We start from the raw sequence: 17,591 nt of genomic DNA on the forward strand, positions 1-17,591 counted from the left end.
GAAAGGCCCCTACTTGCAGTCATCCAGATATGAGGTGATGAGGATCTGGACCAGGTAACAATAGCATTAGGAATTTAATGATTACAACTGGATTTAAAACATTACACAGAGTTTACAAAATCAAATACATAGCTGGGAGAGAAAGAACCAAAGAATGAAATTTTCAGTGAAAGATGATCTAGGTTTCTAGAAAAGATAAGAGGAGCTGGGTATGAGAAGATCAACTTGGTTTGGGAGATGAATTTTAAAATGGATGATTGAGTTTCAAGCGGTAGGTCATCCAGGTAAAGACATTAGTAAGAAATCCTACAAATAGAATTATAATGTGGAAAAGCTAAAGACTAGCTAGACCTGTAATTTTATGAGGTATCTAAACGAAGGATTCAACTAGAGTGGAAGGACTTAAAGAGTAGCTATTGAAAAAAAAAACAACACAGTATAATCTGGTAAACAACTGAATGGAGGACTGAAAGCAAGAGCACAAGAGACTGAGAAATAAATAACTCAAAAAGAGAAAGAGAACAAAGGAAAAAAAAGAGAGAGAAAGAAGGATGAGACTAGTAAAACACTGAAGGTAGCCCTAGCTGGTTTGGCTCAGTGGATAGAGCGTCAGCCTGCGGACTGAAAGGTTACAGGTTCATCCCGGTCAAGGACACATGCCTGGGTTGTGGACTCGATCCCCATTAGGGGGCGTGCAGGAGGCAGCTCATCAATGATTCTCTCTCATCATTGATGTTTCTCTCTCTCTCTATCCTCTCCCTTCCTCTCTGAAATCAATAAAAATATATTTTTAACTTGGTTGAAGGTAGTAAATGTGGTCTGCACAGAGAAATAAAAGAGAATAAGGGACAGGATGACAGTACCAATAGATAACAGCTGAAAAAGGAGTTTCTTTTGTTGTTACTTAATATGTGGTTGATATTTTGTTATTGTTGTTCTAATCACAAACTGGATTTTTTATTTGTCACCATTAAATGTTTGAATTTTAAACAGACTCTTGAACTAGGGACTCATATCCATCAGCTTGCCCACCTTTAGCCCCCATCTCATCGCCAGTAGCTTTGCCAGAACTCCTAACTTCACCATGAAGCTCCATGAGTTTTCCTGATTCAAACTTGAGTTTCTTCAGCATTTTTATTTTTCTAACAAAGCAGATAAATAGATTGGCAAGCATTTTCTATGTCTTTTCCAATGCTATATGGAATCAGTTTACTGACCCCTTCTTTCAAGTCATTTGTCTGCACCTCTCGGGTCATGACTTCCATCACGTTCTCCAGATTTGGCGGACCTGTTGATGCTGAGCATAAGAAGTCTTCCGAATCTGATTATTGCATATTTCAGTAAAACCAACACAGGATCAATGAAGCAAATAACCATCGGTAGTCTTGACATCAACATGAGCTTCAACCATGATCTGCCATTTTTTTACCATGGTATGATCCATGCCATTGGAAATTAGTCAGGTAGTTTTTGCCCTAAACATCCTCAGTAATTAGCTTGAATTTTCTAAATGCACCTTCATCATTCTGCAGATCAGCTAGGCTCACTTCAAAAACACGACCCTTGAAACCATCAGATGCGATTTTGGTTGCTTGAGTTCTCATGATTAGTGTTTTTCCAATATTTCCTATGGTGCTTTCACATCATACCAATCTTTCTCAAAAAATGGATCAACCACTTTCTTCTTGGCTCCCTTTTTGCCACCTTTCATAAGTTGCTTGTTCTTGCCCACCGCCAAGGTGTTGCTCAGAGAGTGAAAAGGGATGGTTGGTTGGTTTTTAAATGGGGAAAACTAAAATGGCATTGCCAAAGTGGGTATTACCGTTGGCATAATGGACTCAGCTCCACCTGAAGTTAAGAATCATTGCTTGATTACAAGCTACATGTGGTAAGGTAAAACCACACCTGCCTGTTTTTCACTGTATCTCCAGTGCCTAAGAGAATGCCAGGTACTCAGTAAGCACCTAATGTCGCAACCAAAAGCCTTGCAAACAAAAGCATAATTTTAAAAAAATTCTCAATGATAAAATTTCTATGAGATTTTGGCAACTTTAACATTTCCATATTTTAGCGTTTTTGTGCTTCTCACTTAGTTTGCTAGCTATAAGGATCTAAAATGCTAAACTTTAATTTTTGATTAAAAGAAGCAAGCTTAGTGATAAGGAAATCAGAATTTTCATTCTAAATTCTGAATAACAGAGGCATTTCCATTTTATTATTTAAAGAAGCAGAGTTTTAAAAAGCTTTAAAATCACAATATATTGTTAGTGCATCTATAAACGATCAGAAATATAGAATGTAAAATAATATTTTATTTAAAATAAGATTTGTCTTCATAGAAAAATATTCCATTTGCTTTCTATTTAGAAGGAATAGGAAATGTGTATAAAATTTGAAGATATGGGCTTTAGAAAAGAAAAAAAATGTTACATACCCCTGCTGATTATAAAGAGTTTTAGGACATAATGCCAAAGACATTTCCTGGCAGTCTGTATTTAACACACAAAGGGAAAAGATAACAAACCTACACACACAACTACCAAAACCCAAGCACCATTTGCTGCAACTAACATCAAGCTACAATTATGAAGCCAGGGGGATCCCTGAAATGAGCTCTGTCAGAATGACTTGGCAGGGCCCAGGCGATGCTCTACACAACAGAACACAGACATTACTTGCGCGAAAAGGTTCTTTCCAATGGAAGTCAGACAGCAGAACTAGCTAGAAGCAAGAGGATAGATAGGCTGTTCTTCATATAGCAACATATATTGTACATTTACTACATTTACAACAAACATTTTAAATATCAAAGATGTCTGGGACATAAGACCTGCCCCTAAGGACACAACTAGCTGGGAGACAGAACATAATACATATACAGGCGTATATTTAATAGTCAGTAACAACATATCCTAATATATGATTCATTCAAGAACCATTTATTAAGTAGCTACAATGTGCCAGTCACTCTGCTGGACTTTAGGAAAGTAAAAACGCCCTTAAGTGACTCACAGTCTAGTGAGGAAATAGCCATACTAAGTATGTGATAGATGGTATAATTGAGATACAGTAGAAGTTCTCACCACTCCTCTCTTAACCAACCTTATGGATTAACCAGTATTCTCTAGTCCCTTTATAAAACACTGCTCAAAGCCCAGGACACATTGAATATTCACTCCTAGAGTATAGTATTCTTTATAATTCACCCATACACTTCGGTTCCCACTAAAGTGTAGTATAAGAACACTAAAAGTCAACTGGTTTCCTCCCATATCTATTTATGTCAGTAGCACTTATTACTCTGATTAGATAATTCAATTAAATATTACATAAACCAATAAAACATGGGTATGAAGGAAAAAAACGAGGCTGAATGCTTTGGAAAGACAAGACAATAAAGAAGATGTACTAAAAATATCACTGTCAAATTAAATGTGAGTGAAATAACTGTAAAAGATTGGGAGAAACATCATAAAAATCTAGGATTTTGCACTCAGTGTGCTTTACTCAAGGAAGACCAAAACCAGAAATCATAAACAATTGTAATATGTATTATTATATGTATTAGTGAAACTATTATTGTTTTATGGTCAATTACTGGGACCATGGCACCATCCTACGCGACTGACTCTACTTTTTCAAGTTCAATGAAGTATGCTGACCCAGATCCACTGGCTCCTCCTTATCCCCTCCTTTTAGCTTTATATGAATCCACATTCCTCAGGAGCAGGTTTTAGTTGTGCCTATAATTTAAGATCCTTTGCTGACTACTTAACCTTCTCATTTAGGAAGTATAAACAAAAAACTGAGAACAAGCCTGGGCTGTAATTTTCCACCAGGTGAAGTTGGTATCGCCCTTGTGGAATCTGACATCGTGTTTATTTCTACTAACTAGATATGCTGGTATTGGATCCAATTTCTGTCTCATGTAAATGAGTGCTAATGGAACCTGTGTGCAGAGTAATGAAACACTCCCCCTGGCCCTTTCCTTGGATCTCTATAGCGCAGTAATGCCAAGAACCTATTTGCCACACCCAAAATACCTATTCAACCCAACCTTATGCAATGCTTCCCCAAGATCACCTTAATCCCAGGGCTCCAACTCCCTTATTTTTCTCCCCATGTTGTCTCCACAACAAAATAACTACTCATTTTTCCTTGTGTCATACTGCTTCTAGCCAACTCTACAATAACTTTTCCTTCTTACATATCAATATTTTCTAATATTCCATCATTCCATTCCATTTTCTAATATTCCACTGTTCAGATAAAGTACTTTTACAATAAAGGTTAGCAGCATTTAGTCTGTCCCAAAAAAGTGTGTGTTTTTCCTCAAATAGCTTACTGCATTAGAGCAAAGATATGGTTAACATATTATTTTGTTCAAATATAGCATATGTACCAGTATAAGAGATGGGCTAAGAATAACCTAATAACTAAAATACTACACAAATTCATAGATGATCAATAAACACAAACTATATTAAAAATACATACACACACACACACACACACACACACACAGAACTTAACTGGCTACTCTCAAACAAGCTGAAAAAGATCCAAATTTGCAGACTTTTTTTTAAAAAGAAATACATTTTATTTCAGTATTCTTTACACAAAAATAAATAAAATTATTAAAATAGAGTGATATTGTTTAACAACTTTGAGGAACACCAATTGTTAAAGACTTTCCTGAGTCCCTTAAAGAATTACTCTACTTGAAGAAAATTATTCTACTTGAAAACTTAAAATAAGTGATAAGAATTTACAGCTATACAAAACATACTTAATCATCTAAATGTTATTAATTCATTTGGCTACTTCAGATCAGAAGCAGCTTCACAAGGCCAATTAAAGGAGATGGTGTAATATGATGGCCAGGGCACTACCACACCTGGGTTCTAAACTAAATCAATACCAACTCACAAGTGATCTAAGACAAATCCTTTTATCTTGGTGGCCCTAAGTACTAAAACAAAGGATGAGATTACCCAAATTCTAAGGTCCCTCAGGAGGTAAAATATTCTTAATTCAAAGTAGGGGATAGAAAATTGAGGAGGAAGGGAGGGAGGGAGGAGAAAGGGAGGGAGGGAGTTGCTATCCCAGTCAGCCCTAGAATTCTACAATTACAAGTGCTAGAATGAAGACTACAGTTAATATACATCCTTTAGAAATTAAGAACGTTAATATGTTCAGTGCAGTTTCTCCCAGTCTCTGCTTCTCCCACATCTCTGCTCCTCTGTCTCTTCTTTTCTTCTAACCCTTTTCTAACTTCTCTCTGTTGCCTCAGGATTCTCTCCCAAACTCCAAATTTTCCTCTATTATTACTTGTAGGCTTCAATGCTTACAAAATATTACCACCTACTACTACCACCTCTGGCCTTCCCCCGCCTCCCAATACAGTCAGTTTATTGTCCTTGAACCACTACTAACAGGGCAAAGAGAATGTAAATAGCTACTACGTGAAATGGATCACTGAAACCAATTCTTCTAAAATTTGATTTAAATAAACAATACAATCAAATGCATTCTGTCCATAGAAATTTCAACCAACAAGAGCAAACAACTTGCTGGACACCTATTATGGGAAATAAACTTTACATATTTTATCTTTTTTAAAACCTTACAACTACTATGCTTAGAGGGTATGTTATCTTCCACAACTTACAAGTAAAAATAAAGCCTAGAAAAATGTTAAATTGAAAGTGACGAAGCTGTATGATTCTATTGTTATCATCATAACAGGAAAGGTGCAAAGGGAAGGCCAGACATTATAACCATGGTTGTCTGGGCAGTTTCACCAAGAAGCTGCAACTTAACACTCCCCAGGGAACCACAGTCCATTCCGTGCAAATCGCTGGGGGAAAGGGTCCAACAAAGGGGAAGATGGGTGCATGTGTAGTGAAGTCAGAGTGAGTAAGGAAGGTGCTTGCCTGTCAGTCTAGCCTGGGGAACCATGGATTGGCTAGGGGGGTTGGAACCACTGCAAGCACATGAAATCCTGAAGGATTCATTGGTTATGCTCCTATTTAAAAATCCCCAAACAAAGAAACTTTCTCTCTTGTTCCTCTTGCTTCCCTCCTGCTTCCTTACATCAGCTTGTTCCATCACCTGCACTAGCCTGCCATGTGACCCTGGGCCATGAGGACCCCAGAGGCAATGAACTGTAGCTGGAAACACACCTAACCTAGCCAGATGCTGGACTGGACTTTAATATGGAGCAAAGGCTCTGGGCAGTGGCTTTCATTCTAGCTCTGTTGACGATCACATAGTACTTTTTCCATGGCAGGACGGAGGGAGATGAGACCTTGGAAGTAAACCCCTTAATCTTACATCATCAATAAAGCTTTCCACTATACCTCATCCTCCCATGGGGGCCTCAGGAAATTCTTATTCCCAGGGCAGCCAAAGAAGCTCACTTTCACCAGTAACAAGTGGGGACATGGAGAACACCCCACTGATAACCCACACTTTCCACAGGCAAATGATGACAATCAATAGATTGTTTTGTCCAAATGGCCACAAAAGCAAGAAATTCCAAATATCCCAGGGTCAATTTTCTTCCTAATGGCCTAGAATTGAAACCAGAATAATACTAGTAACATTCATAAATCAGAAAGTGTACCCAACATCAAGCAGACAGTAGGCTGAAAAAAGAGTAACCAATCCAGATTATTTGGACTTTCAAACACATTTCTAATCAAAGACTGATTAGTAAAGGGGTTTGTTTGTTTTAAATTCCTCTTAAATTACCAAGATTTTGAAGAAAAGTTGTAGGTCTGCCTCTACCATTGAAATTCAAAGAGAAGTCAACTTAGGTAGTACATAACGTTTAGGGCTAAATAGGTATATCCCTTGATAAAGAATTTCTACTAGCAATATTTCTCCCCAGGTAATTACTAGGGCCATTCATATATGTCAATTTTTGAAAGTAAGATAAGAGAAATCTGTTTCCAGCAATGGTGCCTTGAAATAACTCCCCTACTAAAAATAGATTTTAAAATTCTGGATAAAATATTTTTACAATCATCTTAAAAAGAAAAGCTAATGAGACAGTAAGGAATTATTTGGTCAAAACTAAAAAGAAACTGGGAACCCAGTCAGGTAAGGGAACAAAAGTCACTGTTACCCTTTGGGTGCTGGCCAATCAGAACAAATTTGAACTTTAGTTTGAACAGCCTTGTAGAACCCAAAAGGCAAAAATCAAAGACCAGGACCATAACAGGAGATATACCCAACATTTTTCTAAGACCCTAAAGGGCTTATACCCTCAAAGCAAAGGGGAAACAGACAAATTGGTCCGCATATGTATTCACAACCAAAATATTCATCACCTGGGTGGTCCAAAACTTCAAGCAATGAATTTGCTTTAAAGTGTTTCAGTCCAGGTAATGCTTCCAGATATTTACCAGAAGCAAATGCAAAAACTTTCTGAAGTAAGCTATCTGAAGAAGCTATCTTTCTTTGAGACCTCAGATTAATCTTATACTTTTTCAAGGATAGTGAGCAGCACATAACTATGCAGACAAAAAAAAAAAGTCATCAAAGAATCAGCTAAAACAATAGACAACAGAAAGGGACTTCCAAGACCTCACATATAAGAACAGAGACACCAACTATAAAATAACTATACTTATTAGGTTTAAAAAATACAAGACAACTCTGAAGACAACTCTGAAAATATTTACAGGGAATAGGAAACTATTTAGAAAAGATAGAGCAGATTTTAAGAGGAACCAAACTGAACTTCAACAATAATCAAAATCACAGGATAGCTTTAAAAGATTAGATCCAACTGAAAAGAAAATTAATGGACTAGAAAATAAATCAGAATTATCCAGAATAAAGCATGTAGAAATTTTTAAAAATGCAAAATACAGTGCAAATAAGGAAGGCCTACATATAATCAGAGATCCAAAGGGAAAGAAAAGAGAACAAGATAGAAGAGAAATTCAAAGAGATAATGAATGATTATTTTACAGAACTAATGAGATGCTAATCCACAGATTCAAGGAGCCTAACAAAGTCCCAAATTAAATTAAAAAAAAAAAACAGAAATCTAAACCCTTACACATCATAATGAAACTACAGAAACACCGAAGTCAAAAGAAAATTATAAATGTAGCTAATAAAATAAGCTAGAAAACAGTAGAACACTGTAAAACCTCCATGTCTGTTGCTTTAAATAAAAAGAAAAGTGAGCCCTGGCCAGTGTGGCTCAGTTTGTTGGAACATTGTCCATTACACCAAAAGGTGGTGGGTGAGATTCTCGGTCAGGTCAGGGCACATACCCAGGTTGCAGGTTCAATGCCAGGTCCGGGCGCAAGCGGGAGGCAGCTGATTGATGTTTCTCTCTCTCTCTTTCTTTCCTCCTCTCTCCCCCTCTCCCTCTCCCTCTTCCTTTTTCTCTCTCTTCCCCCCCACCAATTCCTCTCTCTGAAGTCAATCAATCAATCAATAAAAGTGATTAAATAAGCATTAGTGACTGGTTATCTCAATAGGTTATAAGGATAGAACAAGATAATGTACTTGAAAAGTTTTTTTAAAAAACTGCAAAGGTATATGGAGATTTAAGTGACAGAGCTTGGACAAAAATCTGTTTTCATTCTTGGTCATTTAATCTCTCTCTGGGCCTCACTTTACTTGTAAAAAAAGGATGTAGCTGATTAATTCCTAAGTTCATTCCAGCTCAAAGATTAATATCATTTTTATCTCTCAGTCTGAGGGAGGTGTACTAGTATACGTCTCATCTAATACTAATGCCAGGGGCCCTAATTCCTACATTTCTGATTTAAGTAGCCTGCTGAAGAGCTCAGGGAATTAATACATTTAAAAATTTACCCAAGTTATCCTAAGATTACATCTAAAGTTGAGAAACACTAAAGTAACAAATATTAGGATATGTTTTAAAAAGACTAAAACCTCTAGAACCTTTCTAAAATATAAGATTTAAAAATTATCAAGGATGACTAGAATTAAAAAATGAGCCTGTTTACAAAATTTCACCATACCAAAATGGGGCTCACCAGTTCCAAGTTTAAAGGTCCAAAAACACAAAAAAATTAGTTTTATAAAGTGGTTAGTAAATATATACAATTTGTTACCTAAGAAGTCATGCATGGTTAAGATAAACACATTCTGAAAAGTTTATAGAAAATTCAAGATAGAAGACACATAGTGGGTTATTAAGTAAATCAAGTACATGTGAAGTATATTACCAATGTTTGGGGGAGGAGAAGTTTAAGAGGATGGGCCAGCGGACCTGGCCTGGGAAAGGTGTCCTATTATCAAAATTTTGAGGCTGATTCCTATTGAATGTCCCTTAGTGCCACTACCAGACCCAGAATATTAAACTGCATGGTTCCAGAATGGCACTTATACGCTCTAGCCTTAGAAGAGTTCATAACTGAAGATTTTGCTTTTCTGTGGGAACAAGGAGATATACAACTTTAACATCATGCACTTGGTACCATTTATTTATTCGGCACTTACTTTGCGTTATGTACCAGGCCTCTGCTAGATACCTTAAAGTTTCTCATTTAATTCTCACAAGGTAGCCCTAGCCGGATTGGCTCATTGGACAGAGTGTTGGCATGCGAACCAAAGCGCCCGGGTTCCATTCAGATCGAGGGCGGTATGTTGGTTGTAGGCTCCTCCCCAACCCAGGCCCTGGTCGGGAGTGTGCAGGAGGCAACCAACCGATGTGTTTCTCTCACATCAATACTTCTCTCTGCCTTTCTCTCCATCTTCCACTCCCCTTTGTCTCAAATCTCACATCCTGTCCTCTATCACATCTTGCTGATTCTACCTTCAAAAATATATTCAAAATCCATTATATTTTGAACATGTTTCAAAACATATAATCCCAGATCTCATTACTGCCACTTTAGTTCATCTGTAGCCTGGATTATTCAAAGAGCCTCCTAACTAGACTCTGATTCTTCTATCCTCATCTCCCCTCCAGGTCATTCTGAATCCTTGGCAAAGGGTTCTGTTTAAAGATGCTGTCACTCTTTTGTTCAATACATTTCAATAGTTCCCCACCTTGTTGCGGTAAAATCTAAAGTCCTTACCATGGGCAAGACTCAATACTTCTGTCTGACATCATTTCTTCTAGTCTCCTCCTGTACTCCACCCACACTTGCCTCATTATTCCTCAAACATTCCAAGTGTGTTCCTTCCCCCTTCTGTTCCCTCTGCCTGGAACACTCTCCTTAGATTTCACCTTTTCAAGGTCTCTGTTCAAATGGCACCTTATCAGTAAAGCCTTTCTTCCCCCTTCCACCCTCCCAAGCACTCCATATCCCACTTACACACTTCATCACAGCTCTTATTACCATCTAATGTTTTCAGGATGCATTTATTTAATACTGTCTGTCTTCCCGCACAATTTAAGTTTCATGTGAGTAGGATCTGTTTTCATCATTGTTGTTTCTCCAGTGCCTAGAACAGGACCTGGCAGGAAGTAGGCACTTGAAAAACATCTATTGAATGAAAATATGAATCATCAATGCCAAAATTTAAATTCATAAACACTCTAGTACCAACAACCATATAACTAATGATAGCTTGACCTTTTCTCAGTTCTAGCATTTCCAGGTAAACAGCACAGCCTCCCCAACTACACACACATACACACACACAACTAAGGCAATAACTTTTCTTTTTTATTTACATTTTGTCTTCCCATAAGTCAGTAACTTTTGAAACTGAGCCTTAGGTTCTCATTACCTCATAAAGTTCTTTTTTCCTGCTATTCATTTCACTCACTGCTAGGCTCTTCTGTGCTGTTCTAAGAAAACTTAAATCCCTCAAGTGATAAACACTGATTTTTCTGCATTCTGATTGTTCTATCACTCCAACCAGACTGCAAGTTTCTTTGAGGTAATCAATCTGGTTCAATCTGTCTCACCCAGAAAATTCTTTCAAATGTTATATATCCCATTTTCAATTCCTTTCACAAATATTAAAGCTCAGTAATAATTTTGACCATTCTTTTCCACGAATTACCTATTCTCATCTACATGGTATGGTGATGGGGATTACCAAAAGTAAAAGAGAATCATATATTTAACTAAAATGGGCAAGGGGGAACAAAATGACAACACGTTTTTGGTACAATGTGGTTAGTTCCTTACTCTCAAGGTCTGAAGGAGGGAGGAAGTGATGAAGGCAGGCCAGGTAGATAGGTGGGAGCTTGGATGGCCTTTCACAATTCTGCCCTGGCAATTTAAAAGAGCAGGACTAACAGGTTCCTGAGGAGACACATTAGAGTTAACCTTAAAGGTGTTTTTGTTGACTTCGGTGTTAAGGACTGGAGAAAAGATTTAAAAATTAAAAGGAAGACATCAAGTAATCCAAGTTTCATCATCATTCAATTCTTACTTCCTATTGTTTTTCTAGGAAAATTCCAATGGCAATAGAAAAATGAAGGGATATGTTCAAATTTAATGATGTTGATGTAAAGAAATGATGTGGCAAATGGGGGGAATGGGAAACATCTGTAATACTGTCAATAATAAAAATAAATGATTTTAAAAATATATTTTCAATAATGCTAATAAAGGGGCCAAAGACCACAGGTTCCTGCAAACTCTATCCCTCCAAAATACATAATACTTGCTCTGTTTGGAAAATACGATTTTTTTAAGTTTCTCTGTGGATGCTTAATTTGAGAACCACCAAAAGGTACTGTAAAAATGCAGTGCCCTTAACAAAATGAGCGCCAATGGGAAACCTACCTTAAGTTTAACATTTGCCGTTAATAACCCAGGAAGTTGTGTGTGTGCATATAAAATTGAAGAGTGGCTACAGTTACAGGTAAAATTAAAAAGTTTAAACACAGTGAGGTGGGGGGAGACATAGGGGGTGAAGTGGGTTGAAAATTCCCAAAGTTCTACAAGCAGTAAGAATTGTTTTCTTGGTTTTTTACCCAATTAGTGTGACTTATCTTACATTCCCTAAACTGGAAAAGAAATTAAAATTTAAGTGGTTACATATAAACATCATCCTCCACAACAGTACAACGTTAAAGTTAAAGCCTGCCTTTAACACTTCCTTGAAGTCTGAAATCCACAAGCTCATTTATGGAATTCACTGCCAATAAAGGTGAATTACCAGTAAATTTGAGTGAAGCATCTAAGTCTGCTGTTTACTATACAGACATGGTCAGATTCATTATAAAAAATATTACAAATATCAGAAGACCAGATACTAAAGCAACATAACAGTCGGAATGAAAAAGCCACCAAAGAACATAAACATAAAGAATCAGAAGGAATCTTAGAAACTATGGGTCACTTCCCCACTTCATTCAACTCATCTCAGAGGCCTTCCCTAACCACTCCATCTAAAATAGCTGCCCCTATCACATTCTATTCCTGTTCCCTGAGTTCTTCTCCTCATGGCAGTTGCTACTATGGGTCAGAATATTATAGAGATGCATTTACTCACTGCCTCCCACCTAAAATGTAAGCTCTATGAGGGTAGAGGCTGTGTCAGTTTTGTTCATCCCAGGACCTAGAGGCACACAGCTGGCATTCAATAAATGTGCCGAATAAATAAGTGATGACACTGAAGTTCAGAGAGGTTAAAGGATTTCCTAAAGGTCACAGAGCGAGCAGCAAGCCCAGCCCATACTGTAACCGTCTCCTTGCTCCCTTCATTCCACTTGCACTACACCACAGCAGCCTGTCCCAGCACAGACCCTATTAAACACACTTCTCCTTTTCTTTTTTTTAAGTATCAAAGAAAATACATGTTACCAAAAAAAAAAAAAAAAAGTGACACACTGGGTAGCATTTTAACGTCAAGTGTTTCACCAACCAAAACTATACTCAAATTTCATAAACATACAGGATTTAGCCAGTAAAGCACAGTTCTTTAAGTTCCTTGTGAAATTGGTGAATGGCTTGGAAGTTTTTAAGAGCCACTTAACCGACTCAGAATGGCCTGTCAAGTATCAGCCTCCCTTTCATGCTTCCAAGAGGCCACAACGGCTCCTCCCTGGATATACTCTATTTTGCAGATTATGCAGGAAATGTGGACCAACTTTAAAGCCCCTTTTAGTCCCTTTTCAAGTAAAAGTCGCATCTCACGGAACCCTGAACATAAAATCAATCCTCGGGAAGTTTTAGATTCGGAGAACAGGAGACCATCTCTGAACTACTACCATCTGACTGCGATCATCTCTAGGTCCTTCATTTAAAAAAAAAATCCATGCATCTGAAATACCTAAAAGAAACGCGGGAGGGGGTGAGGGAGTGGGAAGGAGAGAAGAAACATTTACATATGTAAAGGGAGCGCTGGATATTCCTAGTAACACTTTCTCCCCCAACCTCAGCTGCTCGCCGAAAGTCAAGGCCTCACAGATGGAACTTCTGTTGCCTCCTCTGCTCACCTTCCCCTCAGAGAAGCCTACTGCCAGTACCCACTGCGGGCACGTCTCTAGACCTAGGACAGAGGATGGGCACCGCTGTTAGCCCAACGAGTACACCGAAAGGCAAGCCCTAAAACGTGCGATGGCCAGGGAGTTGAAAGGAAACAGAGTTAAGAGAAGGAAGGAGCAAACGCAGAGGAGCGGGAGGGTAAACAACGCGCCAGGGCGGGAGCGGGAACCCGGGTCGAGGAAGTGGGGGGTCAGCCAAAGGCAAAGGTGAAGGGGGAAGGGGACATTCCGGTGGGAGGGTGGGAGCGAAGGGGAGGGGACCAGAGAGGGCAGAAGAGGGAGGGGGAAGGGTCCGGGGCGGGGCGAAAGGGGGCGAAGAGGCGGGATGAAGAGGGCCAGGCCGGGAGGGTCTTTACCTGCAGCTCCGCCCGCTCCACCTCCCACTGGGCTCTCTCCACCTCGAAGCGGGCCCACTCGTGCTGCAGGAAGTGCAGGATCCCCGGGAGGCTGTACTGGGCTCGGGCCGCCCCCGCCGCAGCCGCCCCGTCGCCGGCCGCCTCCGCCAGAGGCCCGAGACCCTTGGCACCGCCGGCGCCCGGGTGGTTGTTGCTGAAGAAGACGCCGGGACCCGCCTGCTCGTCCATGGCAGCCGCAGAAGCCCGGTGAGCTGCCCAGCGCCCAGCAGCGGAGGCAACGGCGGCCGCGGCAGCAGCGCCTCCTCCTCCCTCCGCCGCTCCCCGCCCACACCCCAGTCAGCAGGGAGCAGCCGCCTCGGCGCGGGGGCCGGCCGAGCCCGGGACGGGCCGGGAAATGGGTCAACTGCGGCGCGCGGGCGGCCTCGCGGCATGCTGGGAAATGTAGTCCGGGGGGCGTGGCGACAGCGGGCTCGGCGGAGGCGGCCTGCGGGGCTGCGGCGCGCGCGCGGCCCCGCCCCTTTCCTGCCCTGGGCGGTAGGGCAGTTCCCCCGGGGTGCGCGGGTTTCCTGAGGGTGGGGCGGGCGCAGCCGGGCGGCGCTCCGGGGTCCCTGGCACGCGGAAGTTCGCGGGCGGCGCTCCCTGTTGCACACCCACACACACGGAAGTTATCAGGCCAAACGACCCGCCCGAGCTGCACTTCGTTTAGGGCTTCCCGGGAGTTCTGTTAAGAAACATGCTCAAAGCGAGCTTCTCCTGCCTGGCTCAGCTCTGACCTAGACACTTCTGCCATCTGCCCGTCGCTGTCGCTTCTCCCTTTTTCACTCCGGGGTTCAAACCTGTTGCGGGGTCTGTTTTCACTTAAAAGGAGCTCTGATCGCCTCTCTCTCTCCTATGTTGTTGACACCTCATCTGAAAAAAGTGCTCCGCTGAAGTTCGCTTTCCCTTTGTGGTTAATCTTACAGTGAATCTCTAAAAGTTTCAGATATCCGAGGCCATGTTATTTCGGTCTCCTTTTTCCTACCTTATTCCCCGCGCAGTTTTTATTCAATTCAACAACTACTTGGTTGTCAGTTATATCTGTCGCTGGGGATATAAAGATAAATGACACTTCCTGTCATCAAAGGGAAGTTGGGCAAGTAAATAACCCATCTCCCGGTGCCTTAAAGCTACACGACCTGAGAAAGCCAAGTCCCTTTCTGCTCCCTAGAACTGTCTTGGGTTCCCAGGCACTTCTCCCTTTTCTTGTCCAGTCCCCAGTTTCTCCACGGTTCACCTGCAAACTGGCAACAGGATCAGCCTACCGAAGGGACACCGAAGTTCCTTCAGCTGTTTCTGTGTAAATGTTACCCTTCTCCGAAGTCCCTGAAATTGTCACTGTGAGTTCAGGCTACAACGATAATGAAAGGAACACATTTGAAAAAATATATATAACAAGTGCAAATGAAATTAAGCACTTAGTCTTCATAACAAGTTATTTGCAGTTCTTCTGTTTTGTGGGATGGGCTTCTGAGATACCAGATCCGATGGCCATGAAAAAAAATGTAAAGATATAGGCTGATGAGTGACATGTCAAGGAAGGACATCCTGTCCTTCTTCCCTTTCGCTTCCCTTCCCATGGCTACTTGTGGAAAGGGCAGGAAACACATTGTGTCTGCAAATAAAAATGGCAACCTCTGTTCTCCTACGATATTGAATGTTTCTGTTTCATTAATTCAATTCTTTATTATAATAAAAGTGTGATGCATGGCCAAATCCCTGTGTCATAATTATTTTGGCTGTAAGTGTCCTTTGAGATACTGCCCAATCCTCTCATTTTACAGCTCAAGAAACTGAAGTTCAAAGAACTTGAGACTTGTCTACAATGAGGTTTTTATTCAGTGGCACAGGCAAAACTAGAAACCAGTATTCCTGACTGCTAGTTCACTGGCCTTTTCATTAACGTTGCCTCCTCTTATGAGACCTACATCAGTTCCAAGGGGCCAATAATGCAACAATGGCATCTTTTTTTATTTGAAGGACTTAAGTAATCTTAGATATTTTTAATGTTAAAAGCTATTTTTTCTCTAATAAAAGACATCTGACAATCCATTTAAATAAATTCATAACACTATTAAATATAATTAAACTAAATGGTAGCTTTTGAGGAACCCATAAATCATTTATCTAGATTCACGAAGAAAAAAAGAGAAAATCAGAAATGAAAGAAGAGATATTACAACTATTACCACATAAATTCAAAAGGTCATAAGAAACTACTATGAACAATTATAGGTCAAATTGGACAGCCTAGAAGAAATGGATAAATTTCTAGAATCATGCAACCTACCAAGACTGAATCATGAAGAAATAGAGAATCTGAGCAGAGTACTATAAAGAGATTGAATCAGTAATCAGAAACCTCTCAAACAAAGAAAAGGCTAGGACCAGATGGCTTCGCTGGTGAATTTGAACAAATATTCAACAAAAAATACCAATCCTCAAACTCTTCCAAAAAATAGAAAAGGAGGGAACACTTCCAAACTCATTTTAGGAGGTCAGCATCACCCTGACAACAACACTAGACAAGGACACCACAGGAAAAGAATATGAGAGGCCAATATCCCTGACGAAAATAGATGCAAAAACCCTCAACAAAATATTAACAAAGAAAATTAAACAATACATTAAAAAGATCAAACACTGAGTAAGTGGGTTTTATTCACGGATGCAAGGCAGTTCAACATCCACAAATCAGCCAATGTGATATACCACATTAAGAATCCTATATAATAAAAGCCTAATATGCAAATTGACCAAACAGCAGAACGACAGGTCAGCGGAGGGCCGGGCCAGCAAGCGGGTGGCGCCAGGCCAGCCAAGGCAGGTGCCAGTGGGCAGAGGGAGGGGACAGCAATTGGGGCAGCGGCAGAGGGGCGATGGGGGACGGGGCTGGCCACTTGCCAGCACCATCCCCCGATTGGCCCGCCGGTTGCCTCCCACAGAGGGAGGCCAGACTGCGGCTTAGGCCCACTCCTGGTGGGCCTAAGCCATCAGTCAGACATCCTCCGAGGGCTCCCAGACTGCAAGAGGGTGCAGGCCGGGCTCAGGGGACCCCCCCCCCCCCACCCCAAGTGCATGAATTTTTGTGCACCAGGCCTCTAGTGAAGGATAAAAATCATAATCATCTGAATAGATGCATAAGAAGCATTTGACAAAATTCAACATCCATTTATGATAGCAAAGCAGGTATAAAGGGAACATACCTCAACATAATAAAGGCTATATATGACAAGCCCCAAAATAATATTCTACTTAATGGTGAAGAGCTGAAAGCTTTTCCTCTAAGATCAGAAACAAGATAAGGGTGCCCATTGTAGCTATATTTATTCAATATAGTATTGGAAGTCCTACCCAGAGCAATTAGGCAAGAAAAAGAAATAAAAGGCATCCAAATTGGAAAGGAAGAAATGAAACTCACTATTTACAGATGACATGATAGTATACATATAAAACCCTGAACACTCCATCAAAAAACTTAGAACTAATAAATGAATTAAGGAATATTACTGGATACAAAATCAATAACAAAAATCTATTACATTTCTGTACACTAATAATGAACTATCTATCAAAAAGAGAAACTTAGAGAACTATCCCATTTTCAGTTGCATGAAAAAGAATAAAATACCCAGGGATAAATGTAACCAAGGCGAGACATATACATACTAAACACTAAAAGACATTAAGGAAAAAAATTGAAGAAGATACAAATAAATGGAAAAATATTCTGTGCTCATGGATTGGAA

At 40.2% G+C, this 17,591-nt stretch overlaps 1 protein-coding gene, 1 long non-coding RNA gene and 1 pseudogene across 3 annotated transcripts in view; 1 reads left to right on the plus strand and 2 right to left on the minus strand.

Annotated features, from left to right (window-relative positions):
* Positions 1 to 14,156, minus strand: part of STRN (striatin) — an 86,489-nt gene extending 72,333 nt beyond the window's left edge. Inside the window, exon 1 of one of the 2 annotated variants that reach the window (XM_028140123.2) lies at positions 13,807 to 14,156. In XM_028140123.2, the coding sequence (XP_027995924.1) occupies positions 13,807 to 14,034 (228 nt within the window). In that variant the 5' untranslated portion in view covers positions 14,035 to 14,156. The remainder of the gene's footprint in view (positions 1 to 13,806) is intronic. The other variant, XM_008162244.3, reaches the window with a different exon arrangement.
* LOC103305622 (40S ribosomal protein S3a-like) lies at positions 986 to 5,847 on the minus strand (annotated as a pseudogene).
* LOC129151813 (uncharacterized) lies at positions 13,998 to 15,493 on the plus strand. The gene is made up of 2 exons (XR_008558458.1): positions 13,998 to 14,052; positions 15,057 to 15,493. It is a non-coding gene; the product is annotated as an uncharacterized LOC129151813 (long non-coding RNA).
* Positions 15,494 to 17,591: the final 2,098 nt, after the last annotated feature.

This window comes from Eptesicus fuscus, chromosome 16 (genome assembly GCF_027574615.1).
Source record: "Eptesicus fuscus isolate TK198812 chromosome 16, DD_ASM_mEF_20220401, whole genome shotgun sequence".
Taxonomy (NCBI): domain Eukaryota; kingdom Metazoa; phylum Chordata; class Mammalia; order Chiroptera; family Vespertilionidae; genus Eptesicus; species Eptesicus fuscus.